This window comes from Notolepis coatsorum (genome assembly GCF_963971535.1).
Source record: "Notolepis coatsorum genome assembly, chromosome: 17".
NCBI lineage: Eukaryota > Metazoa > Chordata > Actinopteri > Aulopiformes > Paralepididae > Notolepis > Notolepis coatsorum.
The window spans coordinates 92941765-92959330 of NC_140181.1; the positions used below are offsets into that span (position 1 = coordinate 92941765).

At 48.8% G+C, this 17566-nt stretch overlaps 1 protein-coding gene across 1 annotated transcript in view; it reads right to left on the reverse strand.

The window, feature by feature from the left end:
• The window catches only part of LOC311244147 (piezo-type mechanosensitive ion channel component 2), a 148247-nt gene that overhangs the window by 73968 nt on the left and 56713 nt on the right, over positions 1 to 17566 (reverse strand). Inside the window, 9 exon segments of the mRNA XM_084333555.1 lie at positions 227 to 325; positions 825 to 845; positions 848 to 976; positions 979 to 1027; positions 1449 to 1649; positions 3736 to 3900; positions 8872 to 9048; positions 9778 to 9953; positions 10551 to 10666. Coding sequence (XP_084189681.1) covers positions 227 to 325; positions 825 to 845; positions 848 to 976; positions 979 to 1027; positions 1449 to 1649; positions 3736 to 3900; positions 8872 to 9048; positions 9778 to 9953; positions 10551 to 10666 — 1133 coding nt within the window.

Genomic DNA, 17566 nt, shown 5'->3' on the forward strand with positions numbered 1-17566 from the left:
AAGAGAAGAGTAGAGGAGAGGAGAGGAGAGGAGAGGAGAGGAGAGGAGAGGAAGGAGAGAGGGAGAGAGAGAGAGAGAGAGAGAGAGAGAGGAGGGAGAGAGAGAGAGAGGAGAGGAGAGAGAGAGAGAGAGAGAGAGGAGAGAGAGGAGAGGAGGGAAGGAGAGGAGGGAGAGGAGGGAGAGGAGAGGAGAGGAGGAGAGAGAGAGAGAGAGGCTGTGAACTCACAGAGTATGAAAGCTGGGTTGGGTCTCATGGCGAAGTCGGGCAGGTAGAACCACTTGATGACATTGGAGGTGAGGAGACTAAAGGTCCTCCAGGGGTAATCTAACAAGAAGAGCAGAACACAATACAGTCTAGTATTGTATGTGTCGTGTTGCATTGTGCTGCTTTGTGTTATTTTCTTTTGCTCTCTGTGCTGCTCTGTTGTTACCGTCTGTCCTTTTTCATTTGTTTGTTCATTTCTGTGTCCTGATGTAATACTCTGTTCTGTTCTGTTTCGCTCTGCTCTGTTTTTATAAACAGTAAAACAATCCAAAGGTAATCTAAATTAGATTAGATTCAAATGTATTGTCATCGTACAGCACAAGTACAGTACAATGAAAAAAAGTTTGGCATCCAACCAGAGTGCAAATGTAACAGTAAAGTCGTTTGGTGCATCAACATTAACCTTTTCACTACCACACTACAGAAGGTCAACCGTAATGTGGTAGTGAAAGGTTATTCCAATAAAATGGAATATAAAAACTAATTTGACTAAAAATACAATAGAGTATAATATAGGACAGGGCAGTGAGGTGTATTGAGGATAGAATTATTTGCTTACCAACACAGAAAGCAGGAGGGACCCGATACAGAGCAGGTACTGAAACACCATGAGGCTGGCGGTGAAGCAGCAGTACTTAGGCCACACCTCCCCGATGGCCTTCCTGCGTCGCCGCGACAACACGGCCAATAAGGCGCAAGAATGGAGCAGGCATAGAAGTCCATCCTTTGGCCAATCACATTCACCGCCACAATGAAACAGATCTGAGAGACGGAGAGAGATGTTTAATCACATTCAGCGCCACAATGAAACTGATCTGAGAGACAGAGAGAGATGTTGAATCACATTCAGCGCCACAATGAAACTGATCTGAGACAAGGAGAGATGTTGAATCACATTCAGCGCCACAATGAAACTGATCTGAGACAAGGAGAGATGTTGAATCACATTCAGCTCCACAATGAAACTGATCATCTGAGACAAGGAGAGATGTTGAATTAGTGTCAATCAGTCAGCCAGCTAGTCAGCCACTCACTCACTCACTCACTCACTCACTCACTCACTCACTCACTCACTCACTCACTCACTCACTCACTCACTCACTCACTCACTCACTCACTCACTCACTCACTCACTCAAACACATACAAACAGCATACATAGCTCAACACACCCATCTCCTTACCTCTAGTCCGAACTTGTAGTAGAAGTAGTTGAGGAAGTACTTGATGCAGGGCAGGATGCCGTGGTCCAGGTGTTGCCTAATAACGCCCTGGAAGATGATGCTGAAGGGCGGGACCTTCAGGTCGTCATGGAGACGGTAGTAGAGCTGGTGACGATTAACTGTCACCTCGAAGACTAGCAGGCCCAGCACCATCAGATGGTTCTTAGAAAAACAAAACACACATTCTACAAGGTTAATGAGAATATGAGTAGGATCCTTGTCACTCCCCCTTCCCGTCTGACTACCATGGGATCCCAGAGCCTTCTCCCGCTGTGCCCCCCGCCTCTGGAAATCCCTACCACAAGACATCCGTGCAATAGACAACCTCCCCACCTTTGTTTCCTGTCTCAAAACACATTTGTTCATTCTGGCATACTCACTTTAATATATATTTTTTTTTATAAATGTATTTATTATTCATCAAGGTACAGTGAAATACAATACACATTGAATGGCACATTTTGTATGTTTGCCACCACCTCTGGTGTCTCAGTGGATGCAGGAGAGTGAAGAATATTTAGAAGGCGCCGAATATTAGAGAAGGAGTTGCGGTTTTTCATGAACCCAGTTTGGTCTGATGATATGATTCCTGGCATAACCGAATCTAGCCGTATAGCTAGTGCTTTTGCTAGGATTTTATAGTCTGCATTTAAAAGGGAGATAGGCCGGTAGGAGCTGCAGTCAGATTGTTCTTTACCCGGTTTCAATAGCAAGGTTATTGAGGCCTCAGTGAGAGTTGGAGGCAGAGCCCCCCGTTCCAGAGAGTCATTGAACATTTTTGACAGGAGGGGAGTTAATTTATCTATGAATTTCTTATAAAACTCTATTGGATATCCATCTGGGCCAGGGGCCTTGCCACTTTCTATCAGCTTAATCGAGTCTGCTATATGACTAAGTACTAGAGGTTGATCCATTTCGCTCGCTTGCGTGCGGGTTACGGATGGCAATTCCAGGTTGTCAAGAAACCCTGTCATACCTGTGTCATCCGCAGGGGTTTGTGTAGTATAAAGCTCAGAGTAGAATGTTTTAAAGGTCTCATTAATAAGAGATGGGATGACTGTGAGTTCACCAGAGGGAGTCCTTATTTGTTCAATTTGTTGGGATGTCGATCGGCTCTTAATTTGGTGTATGCCTACTCACTTTAATTTTAAGTTTATTATAACTGCTCCCCTATGTGTAACTTTGTAATATTGTGTTTTTTACTGTGTAATTGTATTTGTTTTTAACCCTGTACGGTGACCTTGGGTGCTTTGAAAGGTTCCCTTCAAATAAAATGCATTATTATTATTATTATTATTATTATTATTATTATTATTATTATTAGTATTATTATTATTATTATTATTATTATTATTATTATTATTATTATAATAATATTATTATTATTATTATTATTATTATTATTATTATTATTATTATTATTATTATTATTATTATTATTATTATTATTATTATTATTATTATTATTATTATTATTATTATTATTATTATTATTATTATTATTATTATTATTATTATTATTATTATTATTATTATTATTATTATTATTATTATTATTATTATTCTCACTGTTTAAAAGTTAGACAAGATAATGGCTACCGTCCACATTACATTCTAGATAGAATAGAATAGAATAGAATAGAATAGAATAGAATAGAAGGTCTTTATTGATCCCGAGGGAACTTGCTGCACCACAGATCGCTCACAATAAACATTTAGGTAGTCATAAAATGTAAAATAAAAATAAGAATAAGAATACAGTCAAAGATATACATTCAAAATATGTATATTCCGGGGGGGTTCACATGCCTTCGAGCGACATTGTACTATTGTACTTATGTTATGCCTATTCTTAAGTCTGCACGTTTACATTGCACTACTTTTATTGTCTTTTATACCTATTCTTATGTCTGAAATGTATGCAATTTCTATTTTGTCAATTTGTGTGCTGATTTTATGCCTATGTTCATTTTATACTAATTGCTGTGGTGCACTGCGGTCCATGTGTGAAGAGTACTATATAGATAGTTGTTAATATTTATTATTGTTATATTGTAGAAATGTGTGCATTGAAATATCTGTAAAGTCTCGATGACATTGAAAATGAGGGTGACCTAAATTGTAATCTCGAGAATAAATAAAGGTTGATGATGATGATGATGATGATGATGATGATGATGATATACATTCTAAAATATACAGGCAAAAATATACAGTAATATACAGTAAAATGTCGTATAGGTCCTACCCGGAGGCAGGGCAGGATCCTGCCTTCACACTTGAGCAGTGCTCCACACCAGTAGACCGGGTCTACAGGCTCCACGTAGAGGATGGACCTCCTGAGGAGCTCCGCCATGCCTCCCCCAAGCTGCTCTCCCAGGTCTGGGTCTGAGCTGTTGGACGGCACCAGGCCCTGAGATGCAGGGACATAAGTCTGTGTGAGTAATAATAATAACTTTATTTGTATAGCACTTTTCATACAGAAATTGCAGTTCAAAGTGCTTCACAGCAGTAAATAATACAGGCATAAGCGAGCATAAAAAAAGATAGAGAGGTAGCATGGTAAGGTAAATCACAGTTTTTCACATTAGGATCTAGCTTCTCAATAGGCCTCTCTGTTTATGGTTTCATTCAGTAATATGAATTATAAAATAGAATAGACAGAGTAAAAAAGTGCGGTTTTATTCAGTTTAAAAATAGGCTAAAAATAATAAAAATAGAACGGACAGTAAAAAGTGTGATAAAATAGTTCAATAAAATATAACAACAGAGCAGTGCATCGCTCTTAATACTTTGAGTGTCTTTACAAAGTTCTAACATACAACAGAGCAGTGCATTGTAGACAGAGTAGACTTATCCTCCATTGAATCCTTAGTCCACTAATAGTCAAGGACTTCGATTTGATCTGTTTTCCCACTATGTTACACTGCTGGCCAGGATGACTACTACCATACTGTCTTCACACCTGTATCACTGTACATATTACACTACAACTCTGTACATACTCTCCTTCCCTTCCTTCCCAGAGTTCTGAGCCTCCTCCTGAGATTGTCAAGGTGAGTAGAACTTCAAAAAGGAGTTCTGCTAGGGCGGTTAGGTGGCCGAGCGGAGATTGCGTTCGTCACCAGCCCCGGAGCTGTGAGCTCGATTCGCCTGTTCGAATCCAGCTCACAGCTCCGGGGTTGTCACCAGCTTGGCTGGCCGTCTGCACTGATACAATTGGCTGTATCAGAGGGTGGGAGAAGCTGGCGGGGTGGGTCCGGGTCGTTGTAAACAGCGACTCCTACAGTTCGGTCGGGGCGCCTGCTAAGCGCGGATTGGACGTGAGGGGGATAGTGTGGTCCTCCCACACGCTACGCCCTCTCAATGAGAATCCGCGCTGCCAGGTGAAAAGAAGCGGTGATTGGCTGGACGTGTGTCGGAGGAAGCACGTGGTAGCCTCCACTCTCCCAGATGATCTGACTGTGGGGGGTAAGTGCGCAGCGATCAGGAAGGGACTGGGAATTGGCATACGACTAACATTGGGATGGGAGAAAATCGGAGGAAAAATGGAGGGGGAAAAAGACCAATAAAAAAAAAAAAAAAAAAAAAAGGAGTTCTGCTCTATTGTGTGTGTATTCGATTCACTTCGAGTATTGAGTGTGTATTGGTTCAGTGCCTCCTCCTCGGAGAGCCCTAACCCCAATATTACGTAGCTCAATATGGCAATATATTCTTTTCAATCTATACAGCTCGCATGGGAAGTCTCTCTGGGGATTCCGTCTCCTCCCTATGGGAGGGTGGTGGGATGTAAAAATGTACACAATTTTTAACCTCAGCCTGCGTCGCGAGGGATTCATGTCAGTCTGTGTTCTTTCTTTTTTGAATAAAAAGAGGAAGGTACATGAAGCACGACGGCTCCGTGTCGTTCTCCCAGGCGACTTGGAGGAACAATGTTTGGTGTCTTGATAGACTATCCATTGATGTGTTTGGGTCTCGACGCATACATAGTGCTGGCTCGGTGTGTTTCTGTTACAGGATCACACAGGGGCTACGTGCGCCTTGGTTGCTTGTTGAAACAGCGTTTTTGTAGGGCAACTGGGATGGAGTTTTGCGAGTTTACTAGGTTGTCTCGATGAATTCTCGTTCATATCTGGGGGATGTTAATGGAATAGATCAGAACATATGTAGAGGGGTCTCACGCCCTTGGGGTGGGCCACTGAGCACGGTCTGAATGGGGACCGTCTGGGTGGCGCCCTCTTTTCATGTTTTAGATCGACACGATGTCTGCCCCCTCTTCTGGAGTGGGCATGTCGCGTGGTTAGGACACGGGACTGGTCTGGTCACGCTGGTCCAGGTCAGTTAACCCGTTGTCCGCCAGGGATGCAGATCTGCTGTTCTGGTACCCTGAGGGACTTGTGCTTTTTTCGGGGGGAAAAATGCCAGGTCGGTCCGGGTGTCACAGGGTTAGGCGCTATGGAGACCCTTGTTGGGTACATATTGTACTCTGCACTATTGTAATGACTTACGGCCATGCCAACCTGTACACGCCCGATCTCGTCAGATCTCGGCCGCTACGCAGGTTCGGTCCTGGTTAGTACTTGGTTGGGAGACCGCCTGGGAATACCAAGTGCGGTGTGCTTAGGGCTGGTTCTCCATTCTTTTCTCTCCTCTCTCACGCGTGGCGAAGAGGGGCCTGTTGGGGTGGTCTTGGACCTCCTCTGGTAATCCTGTGTACTTCCCGTGCCGCCAGGCCCGGTCCGAAGTGATGTTCGTCGACCCGTAGGCCTGGGATAACCCTTTTTTGAAAACTGAAACACTTGTACTGCGGTATAGCCGGTGTATACCCGCAGGTGTGTTTTGGTGTCTTTTTCTTGAGGGGTTATAGCAACAACCACCGCATTGGGTAACACCAAGGTGGTTGATTCCCTGGTGTGTTGGAGCAGTGTCAACTCCCGGGTTACCCGGTTGAGGGTGCCCCTGCACGTTCATGACGTCTGCCAATCGTGTCAGCCTTCTCTGCCTCAACCCCTCTGGGTGGTTTTTTTTTTAAATGGAGGCTTGGTCATGCAACGACGCCAGCATACGCCCCTTCCGCCGGGGCGGCTGTTTTCAGCTGACTCCTTTGGCGCCTGTCTCGTCCGCAGTGCTCCAGGCTCAGGTTACAGCCTGTTGCCTGGTTTTCCCCGGTGCGCTGCCTGCTTCCGTTGGTTAACCTTTTTTGTGTGCTTACGGCCATGCTGACTGCCTGTTCTGCAGGGTCAGTGTGCCAGGCGGTGTGCTATTGGGGGGAAAGGGCCCGCTCTTGGAGAAGAGGGGCCTTATCCGAATACGCTGGCGATGTGGGGGGCGGTGTCACTAAGTGACCGCCTGGTGGGGTCTTGATGCCTGGCGTCATTGACCTCTCCGGGCCCCCGTTTTCCAGGGGATCCAGTCCCTTCAGTGGGTCTGGGTCTTCCTTCGCGCTCCGCTGCTACGGCCTTGCCACGGGGTTGGGTTTGCCCTTGACCCCGTGATTCTGGGGGCAGTAACGAGGTTGTTCCCTCCGTTCGTTCCCGGGTGGCATGCGGGTTTGGTTCTCCCAGTCCATGTGACCATTTCTAGCATTTCAATTGGCTATAGTGACAGCCATAGATATGATGAATAGATAGATACAGCTTCAAAAGACACTCTGGCGTCACAACGAGTGAATATTTCCTGCGCGTAAAATAAACATCATATTCTCAAAATAACCTGACGGGCCAGAAATTATTGCTGGCGGGCCCATTTCGGCCCGCGGGCCGCCTATTGCCGATCCCTGGTCTACACCCTCCCCAGACAGACAATAGGGCAGCATGTGGTAGTCTACACCCTCCACAGACCGACAGTAGGGCAGCATGTGGTAGTCTACTACACCCTCCACAGACCGACAGTAGGGCAGCATGTGGTAGTCTACACCCTCCACAGACCGACAGTAGGGCAGCATGTGGTAGTCTACACCCTCCACAGACCGACAGTAGGGCAGCATGTGATATTCTACACCCTCCACAGACTGACAGTAGGGCAGGCAGCATGTGGTAGTCTACACCCTCTCCAGACCGACAGTAGGGCAGCATGTGATAGTCTACACCAGGGGTCGCCAATTAGATTTGCCCACGGGCCAAATTTTCCCCAAGCCATTGTGTGGCGGGCCAATGATAAGTGAACATTTTTTAACTGTAAAAAAAAAAACGACATATACATGTTTGCACTGTCTTTTTTCTATTATAAAGTGCCTCTCAGACAGTGCATTACACATGAACAGATCAGTAATTTGATTTTAATGCAGGTGCTCGCATTATAAATCGAGATCAGTAGGGTGCATTTGATTTTAAGCACCACAGCGGGTGTATTATACATCGAATGTATTATTATTATTATTAAAACACAACACTCACCGGCATAATGCAGGCAGCCCTGCCCTGGACTTGATATTGTTTCTGCTTCGGTCCTCCAAAATCCATGTTAATAACATGTTAAATGTCCACTCGCGTTGAATGCCCACCCAACTTGAACACAGTTGCTTGCTCGTGTTGCCATGTCAACAAGCGAGAGTCACCGGTTGCTTATTGCAAGAGTTACCTGTTGCGATAAACCCGTATTTTAAGAATGACACCTGTTTATTAAAATAAGCTTTATAGGTCGTAAGCTCCTCTTCTGGCTCATCATATTTCCCCGTTGCATTGCAAAGAAGTTATTCAAAGACGTTTGTTTTGTTTTTGCAAACGTTCGCTCGCCGGCATCCCAAACGCGGAAGTGAAAGTGAAATTCCATTGGTTCTCCCAGTCCATGTGACCATTTCTAGCATTTCAATTGGCTATAGTGACAGCCATAGATATGATGAATAGATAGATACAGCTTCAAAAGACACTCTGGCGTCACAACGAGTGAATATTTCCTGCGCGTAAAATAAACATCATATTCTCAAAATAACCTGACGGGCCAGAAATTATTGCTGGCGGGCCCATTTCGGCCCGCGGGCCGCCTATTGCCGATCCCTGGTCTACACCCTCCCCAGACAGACAATAGGGCAGCATGTGGTAGTCTACACCCTCCACAGACCGACAGTAGGGCAGCATGTGGTAGTCTACACCCTCCACAGACCGACAGTAGGGCAACATGTGGTAGTCTACACCCTCCTCAGGCCGACAGTAGGGCAGCATGTCGTAGTCTACAGTCCTCCACAGACCGACAGTAGGGCAGCATGTCGTAGTTCTACAGTCCTCCACAGACCGACAGTAGGGCAGCATGTCGTAGTCTACAGTCCTCCACAGACCGACAGTAGGGCAGCATGTCATAGTCTACAGTCCTCCACAGACCGACAGTAGGGCAGCGCAACGACCAGGAGGAGAATTGGCATAACGACTAAACTGGTCCATATACTCACAGCGGTGCAGTTAGGAGAGTAGTCCAGGGGTTTGATGACTTTGAGCTGATACATCATCTTACATACAACCATGACGCAGGCCCAGACGGAGGAGATGCTGGAGGCCCAGGGTCGTAACCGTGGAAACGGGAGAGCAAACGCCCACAGAACCAGGAACAGGAAGTTCATCAGGGAGACCTTGGAACACACGAAGCAACCAAATTCTCTATGCAGTAGTACACTCTACAGTCGGTCCACTCCCACAGCACACACACACACACACGCACGTGCACGCACGCACGGACACACACACACACACACACACACACACACACACACACACACACACACACACACACACACACACACACACAATTTGTATTCGCTGTTAAATTAGGTGTGTATGAACATAGATGTTTGGGCATATAGTTATGTACATACATAAATATTATTTAGCTACGTGCTATATGTATTTTTAGGAGCTTGCCTTGTCTGTGTGTGTGTGTTCTATTTGTCCTGTCTATTTTGGAATGTATAATAATTATAATTGTAATATAATATGTGTTATGATGTAAGTATAATTGTACGGTCGGTCACAATGTCTATGCTTTTTGTAGACCCCAGCAAGAATAGCTGCTGCAATGCTCTAGCTAATTGGGGATCCTAATAAACTAAACACACACACACACACACACACACACACACACACACACACACACACACACACACACACACACACACACACACACACACACACACACACACACACACACACACACACACACACACACACACACACACACACACACACACACACACACACACACACACACAAACACACACAGGTGCTTCCGCGCTCACCTCTATCTCGCACATAAACACACATAAACAACACGCCCCTCGTCCACATCACCCTCCCCACATCACCTCTTGCAGGGAGGCCCAGATGATTCCAGTGGAGACTATCTTGAGGCTGTGGAGCTCCAGGAGCCTCCAGCCCATCTCCTGGACCCTCTGGAGGCCAGTCAGAGTCTGGACCAGGAGCAGGCCGGCACGGTCCACTATCAGACCCCACTTCTGAATCGCTGCACTCGGAGTAGTGTCTGAGAAAGAAGGAGGGAGGGAAGGAGGGAGGGATGAGTGTTTGGGGAAAAGGGAGAGAGAGAGAGAGAGAGAGAGAGAGAGAGAGAGAGAGAGAGAGAGAGAGAGAGAGAGAGAGAGAGAGATACTACCATTCTCACTATCGTCCCTATATACATAGCGTGCAGAAAATTGGTTAACCATCTTAACTACAAATGCCCCCTTTTCAACACATCACTGTGACTTGTACACATCTGTAAATTGGCCATTGTTACAGTCCTGATGAGAGATTAATTGGCTTACACTAATTTACAGAACCTTCCTTGATCTGACCCCTCCTTATTTGATACACCTGTTAAAATGGTAATTTACTCTCTGAGCTGCGTTAACACTTCCTTTGGTACTACTCTTAAGGACTCTATCGCAGAGTTGATTACACACACCTGCAACTGTCACTCAGCCTTTTAACTGTAATGGGTCTGTTCTGCTTCATGTATTACATACCTTGCCATATTTTATTTGGTTGTTTGTTTTAATTATTTATTATAATTATTAGTGCTCCTCGGAGAAAAGATAATAACTGTATTAATCCTTATCTTATCTTATCTTATCTCAGTTACCTTCCTCTTCTGTCTCTAAGTGCTCCTCAGACTTCTTCCCTGAGGAGGTGGACAGTCCTATACTGTCCAGAGTGTCCTGGCTTTCTCCTCCTCCACTCAGCTGCTCCTTCACCAGCCTGGGAGACAGCAGAAGACACTTAAAGGAACACACCAACAGCCTGGGACACAGCAGAAGACACTTAAAGGAACACACCAACAGCCTGGGACACAGCAGAAGACACTTAACACTTCCAGTAGCCTAAGTCGTTCAGTGCCATAAACGACTTAAGTGTCGTTTTTAATTTTTTCCGATTTTAATACCCTATTCAATGTCAGGGAGCTGTATGTTGCCTGTAAAAGGCATACTGGGACTCCGAAGGTGCAGTACCGGCCGCATCCGACCAGGAGGCGGTATCGAGCCCCCTTTTAAACCTTGTGTCTTGGGCTGTGCGTCGATTATATGGGTCCGGCTCGGCTCTTTTTCTCCGGGCAAGACGAGCGGTTATAACGCTCGGATTGAGAAGAATCAAATACTCCCGATCGGTGTTGTGGGATGGATTATGTTGGCGACACGGTGGACATCAATACTTGGAATGGCGATCAGATAATATTCTTTTTGGGGCAATCAAAGCATCACACTCTTTCATGCATTCATGATGGAACATTATACCTATCATATGCATTTGATTTTTTAATTGTAGCGTGTGTAGGGACGAAATGCCAATGCATTTAGTATAATACACGTTGAGGGCAATTACCAGCCTCCCAGGAATTACCCTAGACCGCTCTAAAACCATACTTATATTCACCACGGTATAAAACGGGAATGTATGGATGACATTTTTTATTTTTTTTTACATGTTGAATGGAAGGTTCTTAGTGTCAAATGACCATGGTATTGTATCCATAGCTATAATATAGAATATAGTTATAGCTCTACAAACAAGGTGACCGTTCCCTATCTAACTAGTGGTGGCCTCGCTACAGACAGTTGCGGGTAATAGCTGGCACCCAAAGTGTTAAAGGAACACACCAACATTATGGGAATGTTGTGCTTACCGCCTTCTCCAGAGTCATGGAGACAAGAAGATAGATACCAATTCCCTCTCTGTGCGTTCAGTGGAAAGCTTTCTGGCTGCAAGCTAGCCTAGCTTAGCACAAATGAATAAAAGCAGATACAGACCAGCTAGCCTATAGTTTAAAACTCCAGGAGAGGTGTTTTTGGCCAACAGCTAGGCTAGCTGATCCCTATCCACTTCCATTCATTTGTGTTAAGCTAGGCTAGCTGATCCTATCCACTTCCATTAATTTGTGCTAAGCTAGGCTAGCTTGCAGCCAGAGAGCTTTCTACTGAATGCACAGAGAGGAAATTAGTATCAATCTTCGTGTTTGTCTCTGGAGAAGATGGTAAGTAGTAATAGTTTTGACAGTTGCTTGACATTGTCCAGCGAGTTGACAACATGAAAGACACACTGTGAGGTTTTGCCCGCTGCTCACTACTTTTTCTCTGTCTTCTTTAAGCCTACTGTTAGGAATTCCCTACTCACTCTCTCTAGCCCCCACCCTCTCGTTCCTTACCCTTAGTGGCCACACCTGTTTGATATTCTATTATCTCTCGCACCTGTGGTGGCAGGCTAATTAGTCCCCCTGTGGGCTTTAAATACGAGGGCTCTTCCCCTCGTTTCGGCGTGGGGTCGTGTTGTATTCATGCTGAGTCATTTTCTCTAACATCTAGACTCTTTCGGGAGATCCTCTGGTCTACCAATGCTGTAAGATGGATCTCTCCAGCCTTGAGATGTTTGCTCCAGCCTTCGTCTGCTGTCGCCGTAGCCTGTGGAGGAGACTGTTCTGCGCTCCCTGTAACTTCCACGGGAGGCACCCCAGCGCTCCACTGCAGACCCCAGCGCAGCTGTTCGTCCTGACGCACATCTAGACCAACGCGCATCTCCCGGACCCTCGAGCTTGGCACGCTCTCCAGTCACCAGCGCGCAACGCGCATCTTCAAGGGCCTTGGCCACCTGTCGCCGTTTGCCTGGAGGGAGACATTGTACTGCGCTCTCTAATTCTCTATGGGAGGTATTCCAGTGTTCCACTCCAGACCAGCGCGCCAGATGCGCTCAAGCCTTCGCCACCTGCCGCCGTTTGCCTGGAGGGAGACACTGTACTGCGCTCTCTAATCCTCTACGGGAGGTATTCCAGTGTTCCACTTCAGACCTTCGAGCTTGGCACGCTCCTCCGTACCAGCGCACAGACGCGCATCTTCCAGACCTTCGAGCTTGGCACGCTCCTCCGTACCAGCGCACTGACGCGCATCTTCCAGACCTTCGAGCTTGGCACGCTCCTCCGTACCAGCGCACAGACGCGCATCTTCCAGACCTTCGAGCTTGGCACGCTCTCCAGACCTCAGCGCGCCGACGCGCATCTTCCAGACCTTCGTGCTTGGCACACTCCTCCTCGCAGACGCACCCCGATGCGTCTCTCTGTTCCGACGCGCACACCAAGGTGTGGCGCGCCACTCTGTTCCTCGGCTCCAACAGCGGCTACCCGGTGGACGACATCCTCGCCACCGCCACTGTTCCGACGCGCACACCAAGGTGTGGCGCGCACTCTGTTCCTCGGCTCCGACAGCGGCTACCCGGTGGACGACGCCCTCGCCACCGCCGCTGTTCCAGCGCTCTGTTCCTCGGCTCCGACAGCGGCTACCCGGTGGACGACATCCTCGCCACCGCCGCTGTTCCAGCGCTCTGTTCCTCGGCTCGGACAGCCAGCCACCCGGTGGCGATGCCCTCGCCCCGTTGCTGTCCCTGTACCATTACGCATACGCCTGGGTGAGTTTTGATTGTGATGTCACTCACCCAGCGTAGTGCCCTTGCCCCCGTTCCCGCTGCTGTCCCTGTACCTTTACGCATACGCCTGGGTGAGTTTTGATTGTGATGTCACTCACTCAGCGTAATGCTTTTTGCCCCCGTTCCCGCTGCTGTCCCTGTACCTTTACGCATACGCCTGGGTGAGTTTTGATTGTGATGTCACTCACTCAGCGTAATGCCTCTTGCCCCCCGTTCCCGCTGCTGTCCCTGTACCTTTACGCATACGCCTGGGTGAGTTTTGATTGTGATGTCACTCACTCAGCGTAATGTCCCTTGCCCTCGTCCCGCTGCTGTTCCCCAGCGTATTGCCTCCTTTAGTTCTCACTTAGTTATTAGTTTTGGACATTTCATCTCCCACTCTGTTTTGTTCTCTCGTGGATATTATTTTGGACATTCCATCTCCCACTGTGTGTTTGTTCACACGAAGATAGTATTTACTTTGTCACTTTGTTTTTTGGACTGTTCTGCATCTGCTCTGTTTGTTCCCTTTGAATATTAACCCTCTCCTCTGTTCTGCAGAGCGGCCCAGATGTTTTCCCACCAGTCCCCAGTTCCTCCCTGTCCCCAGCCCGCCTCCGCGGTCCTCTGTCCCCAGTTCCTCCCTGTTCCCCAGCCCGCCTCCGCGGGCCTCAGTCCTCTCTGTCCCCAGTTCCTCCCTGTTCCCCAGCCCGCCTCCGCGGGCCTCAGTCCCCTCTGTCCCAAGTCCTCTATCCCTAGCTCTCCTAGTCCCTAGTCCTCTCTCCCTAGTTCTCCTTGTCCCTGGTTTACCTAGTCTCTAGTTCCTCTGTCCCAAGGCGTTCCCTTAACCTTCCCTTAGGCGTTCCCTTACTTTCCCATAGTGTTCCCTTTTCCTGCCCGCCTCTTAAAGGCACTTTACCTTCCCCTCTTGTGTTATTCCAGTGTTTTGTGTTTTCTCCCTTAAAGGGACAGTGCCCTTTTTCCCTGTTCACAATAAATATCTGTTTCTTGGCAAACCACCATACCTGTCTTGTGTTGTGCGATTGGGGTCGGTTACAAACCATAACAGTACGACCCCACCAAATCGACGACCCCAGCCAGCACAGACGGTGTATGTTGAGTTTGCCTTTTTTTTTCTTGTTCCCTCTAGCTCCCCTGTTAGCCCTGTTAGCTCCCCTGTTAGCTTGTTAGTCTCCCCTCTAGCTCCCCTGTTAGCCCTGTTAGCTTCCCTGTTTGCCCAGTTTAGCTTCCCTGTTAGTCCTGTTTAGCTCCCTTGTTAGCCTGTTACTCCCCTGTTTAGCTTGTTAGTCTCCCCGGTTAGCTCCCCTGTTTGCTTCCCGTTTTGCCCTGTTTGACCCCCCTGTAGCTAGCCATGCCCTGGCGGCTAACCCAGTTTCCCTCTGCATGGCCCCGGTCTGCTAGCTTGGCCCCGGCTGTTAGCACAGCCTCTATGTTAATGCAGCCTTGCAGCTGGCATAGGCCCTGTAGCTAGCCAGGCCCAAGCAGCTAACCCGGTCCCTCTGCATGGCCTCCACTTTTTTGTGTAGTTTATCCCACTGCTAGGACTGCCCTTTCAGCTAGCAAGGTCAGTTTTCTCACACAGCTAGGACTGTCCTTCCAGCTAGCTTGTGCTCTCATGCTGGTCCAGCCCTGTCTGCCAGCCTAGCTCCGGCAGCTAGCGCAGCCTCTATGTTGATGTAGCAGTACAGCTGGCATAGGCCCTGTAGCTATCAGTGCCCTGGCAGCTAACCTTCCCTCTGCTAGCCCTTTCCCGGTGCTTCCATGGTTACCCCTTAGCTACCCTGCTTGCCCCTCAGTTCCTCTAGACCAGTTGCTCTAGACCAGTTCTCTAGACCCAGTTCCTCTAGACCAGTTCCTCTAGACCAGTTCTCTAGACCAGTTCTCTAAACCAGTTCTCTAGACCAGTTCTCTTGCCCAGTTCGCTAGACTAGTTCTCTAGACCCAGTTCCTCTAGACCAGTTGCCCCTCTGCTACCCTAGTTACCCCTCGGCGACCCTGTTTCTTTTGCTAGCCCCACTCTTGTGGTGGCTTCCCCTGCTGGCTTGGCCAGTACCTCTTGTTTTGCCCCCTGCCACTCTGTCTGTATTTGTTTTGGGTCGCCGGGTGGCTCCCTTTGAGGGGGGGGTACTGTGAGGTTTTGCCCGCTGCTCACTACTTTTTCTCTGTCTTCTTTAAGCCTACTGTTAGGAATTCCCTACTCACTCTCTCTAGCCCCCACCCTCTCGTTCCTTACCCTTAGTGGCCACACCTGTTTGATATTCTATTATCTCTCGCACCTGTGGTGGCAGGCTAATTAGTCCCCCTGTGGGCTTTAAATACGAGGGCTCTTCCCCTCGTTTCGGCGTGGGGTCGTGTTGTATTCATGCTGAGTCATTTTCTCTAACATCTAGACTCTTTCGGGAGATCCTCTGGTCTACCAATGCTGTAAGATGGATCTCTCCAGCCTTGAGATGTTTGCTCCAGCCTTCGTCTGCTGTCGCCGTAGCCTGTGGAGGAGACTGTTCTGCGCTCCCTGTAACTTCCACGGGAGGCACCCCAGCGCTCCACTGCAGACCCCAGCGCAGCTGTTCGTCCTGACGCACATCTAGACCAACGCGCATCTCCCGGACCCTCGAGCTTGGCACGCTCTCCAGTCACCAGCGCGCAACGCGCATCTTCAAGGGCCTTGGCCACCTGTCGCCGTTTGCCTGGAGGGAGACATTGTACTGCGCTCTCTAATTCTCTACGGGAGGTATTCCAGTGTTCCACTCCAGACCAGCGCGCCAGATGCGCTCAAGCCTTCGCCACCTGCCGCCGTTTGCCTGGAGGGAGACACTGTACTGCGCTCTCTAATCCTCTACGGGATTATTCCAGTGTTCCACTTCAGACCTTCGAGCTTGGCACGCTCCTCCGTACCAGCGCACAGACGCGCATCTTCCAGACCTTCGAGCTTGGCACGCTCCTCCGTACCAGCGCACTGACGCGCATCTTCCAGACCTTCGAGCTTGGCACGCTCCTCCGTACCAGCGCACAGACGCGCATCTTCCAGACCTTCGAGCTTGGCACGCTCTCCAGACCTCAGCGCGCCGACGCGCATCTTCCAGACCTTCGTGCTTGGCACACTCCTCCTCGCAGACGCACCCCGATGCGTCTCTCTGTTCCGACGCGCACACCAAGGTGTGGCGCGCCACTCTGTTCCTCGGCTCCAACAGCGGCTACCCGGTGGACGACATCCTCGCCACCGCCACTGTTCCGACGCGCACACCAAGGTGTGGCGCGCACTCTGTTCCTCGGCTCCGACAGCGGCTACCCGGTGGACGACGCCCTCGCCACCGCCGCTGTTCCAGCGCTCTGTTCCTCGGCTCCGACAGCGGCTACCCGGTGGACGACATCCTCGCCACCGCCGCTGTTCCAGCGCTCTGTTCCTCGGCTCGGACAGCCAGCCACCCGGTGGCGATGCCCTCGCCCCGTTGCTGTCCCTGTACCATTACGCATACGCCTGGGTGAGTTTTGATTGTGATGTCACTCACCCAGCGTAGTGCCCTTGCCCCCGTTCCCGCTGCTGTCCCTGTACCTTTACGCATACGCCTGGGTGAGTTTTGATTGTGATGTCACTCACTCAGCGTAATGCTTTTTGCCCCCGTTCCCGCTGCTGTCCCTGTACCTTTACGCATACGCCTGGGTGAGTTTTGATTGTGATGTCACTCACTCAGCGTAATGCCTCTTGCCCCCCGTTCCCGCTGCTGTCCCTGTACCTTTACGCATACGCCTGGGTGAGTTTTGATTGTGATGTCACTCACTCAGCGTAATGTCCCTTGCCCTCGTCCCGCTGCTGTTCCCCAGCGTATTGCCTCCTTTAGTTCTCACTTAGTTATTAGTTTTGGACATTTCATCTCCCACTCTGTTTTGTTCTCTCGTGGATATTATTTTGGACATTCCATCTCCCACTGTGTGTTTGTTCACACGAAGATAGTATTTACTTTGTCACTTTGTTTTTTGGACTGTTCTGCATCTGCTCTGTTTGTTCCCTTTGAATATTAACCCTCTCCTCTGTTCTGCAGAGCGGCCCAGATGTTTTCCCACCAGTCCCCAGTTCCTCCCTGTCCCCAGCCCGCCTCCGCGGTCCTCTGTCCCCAGTTCCTCCCTGTTCCCCAGCCCGCCTCCGCGGGCCTCAGTCCTCTCTGTCCCCAGTTCCTCCCTGTTCCCCAGCCC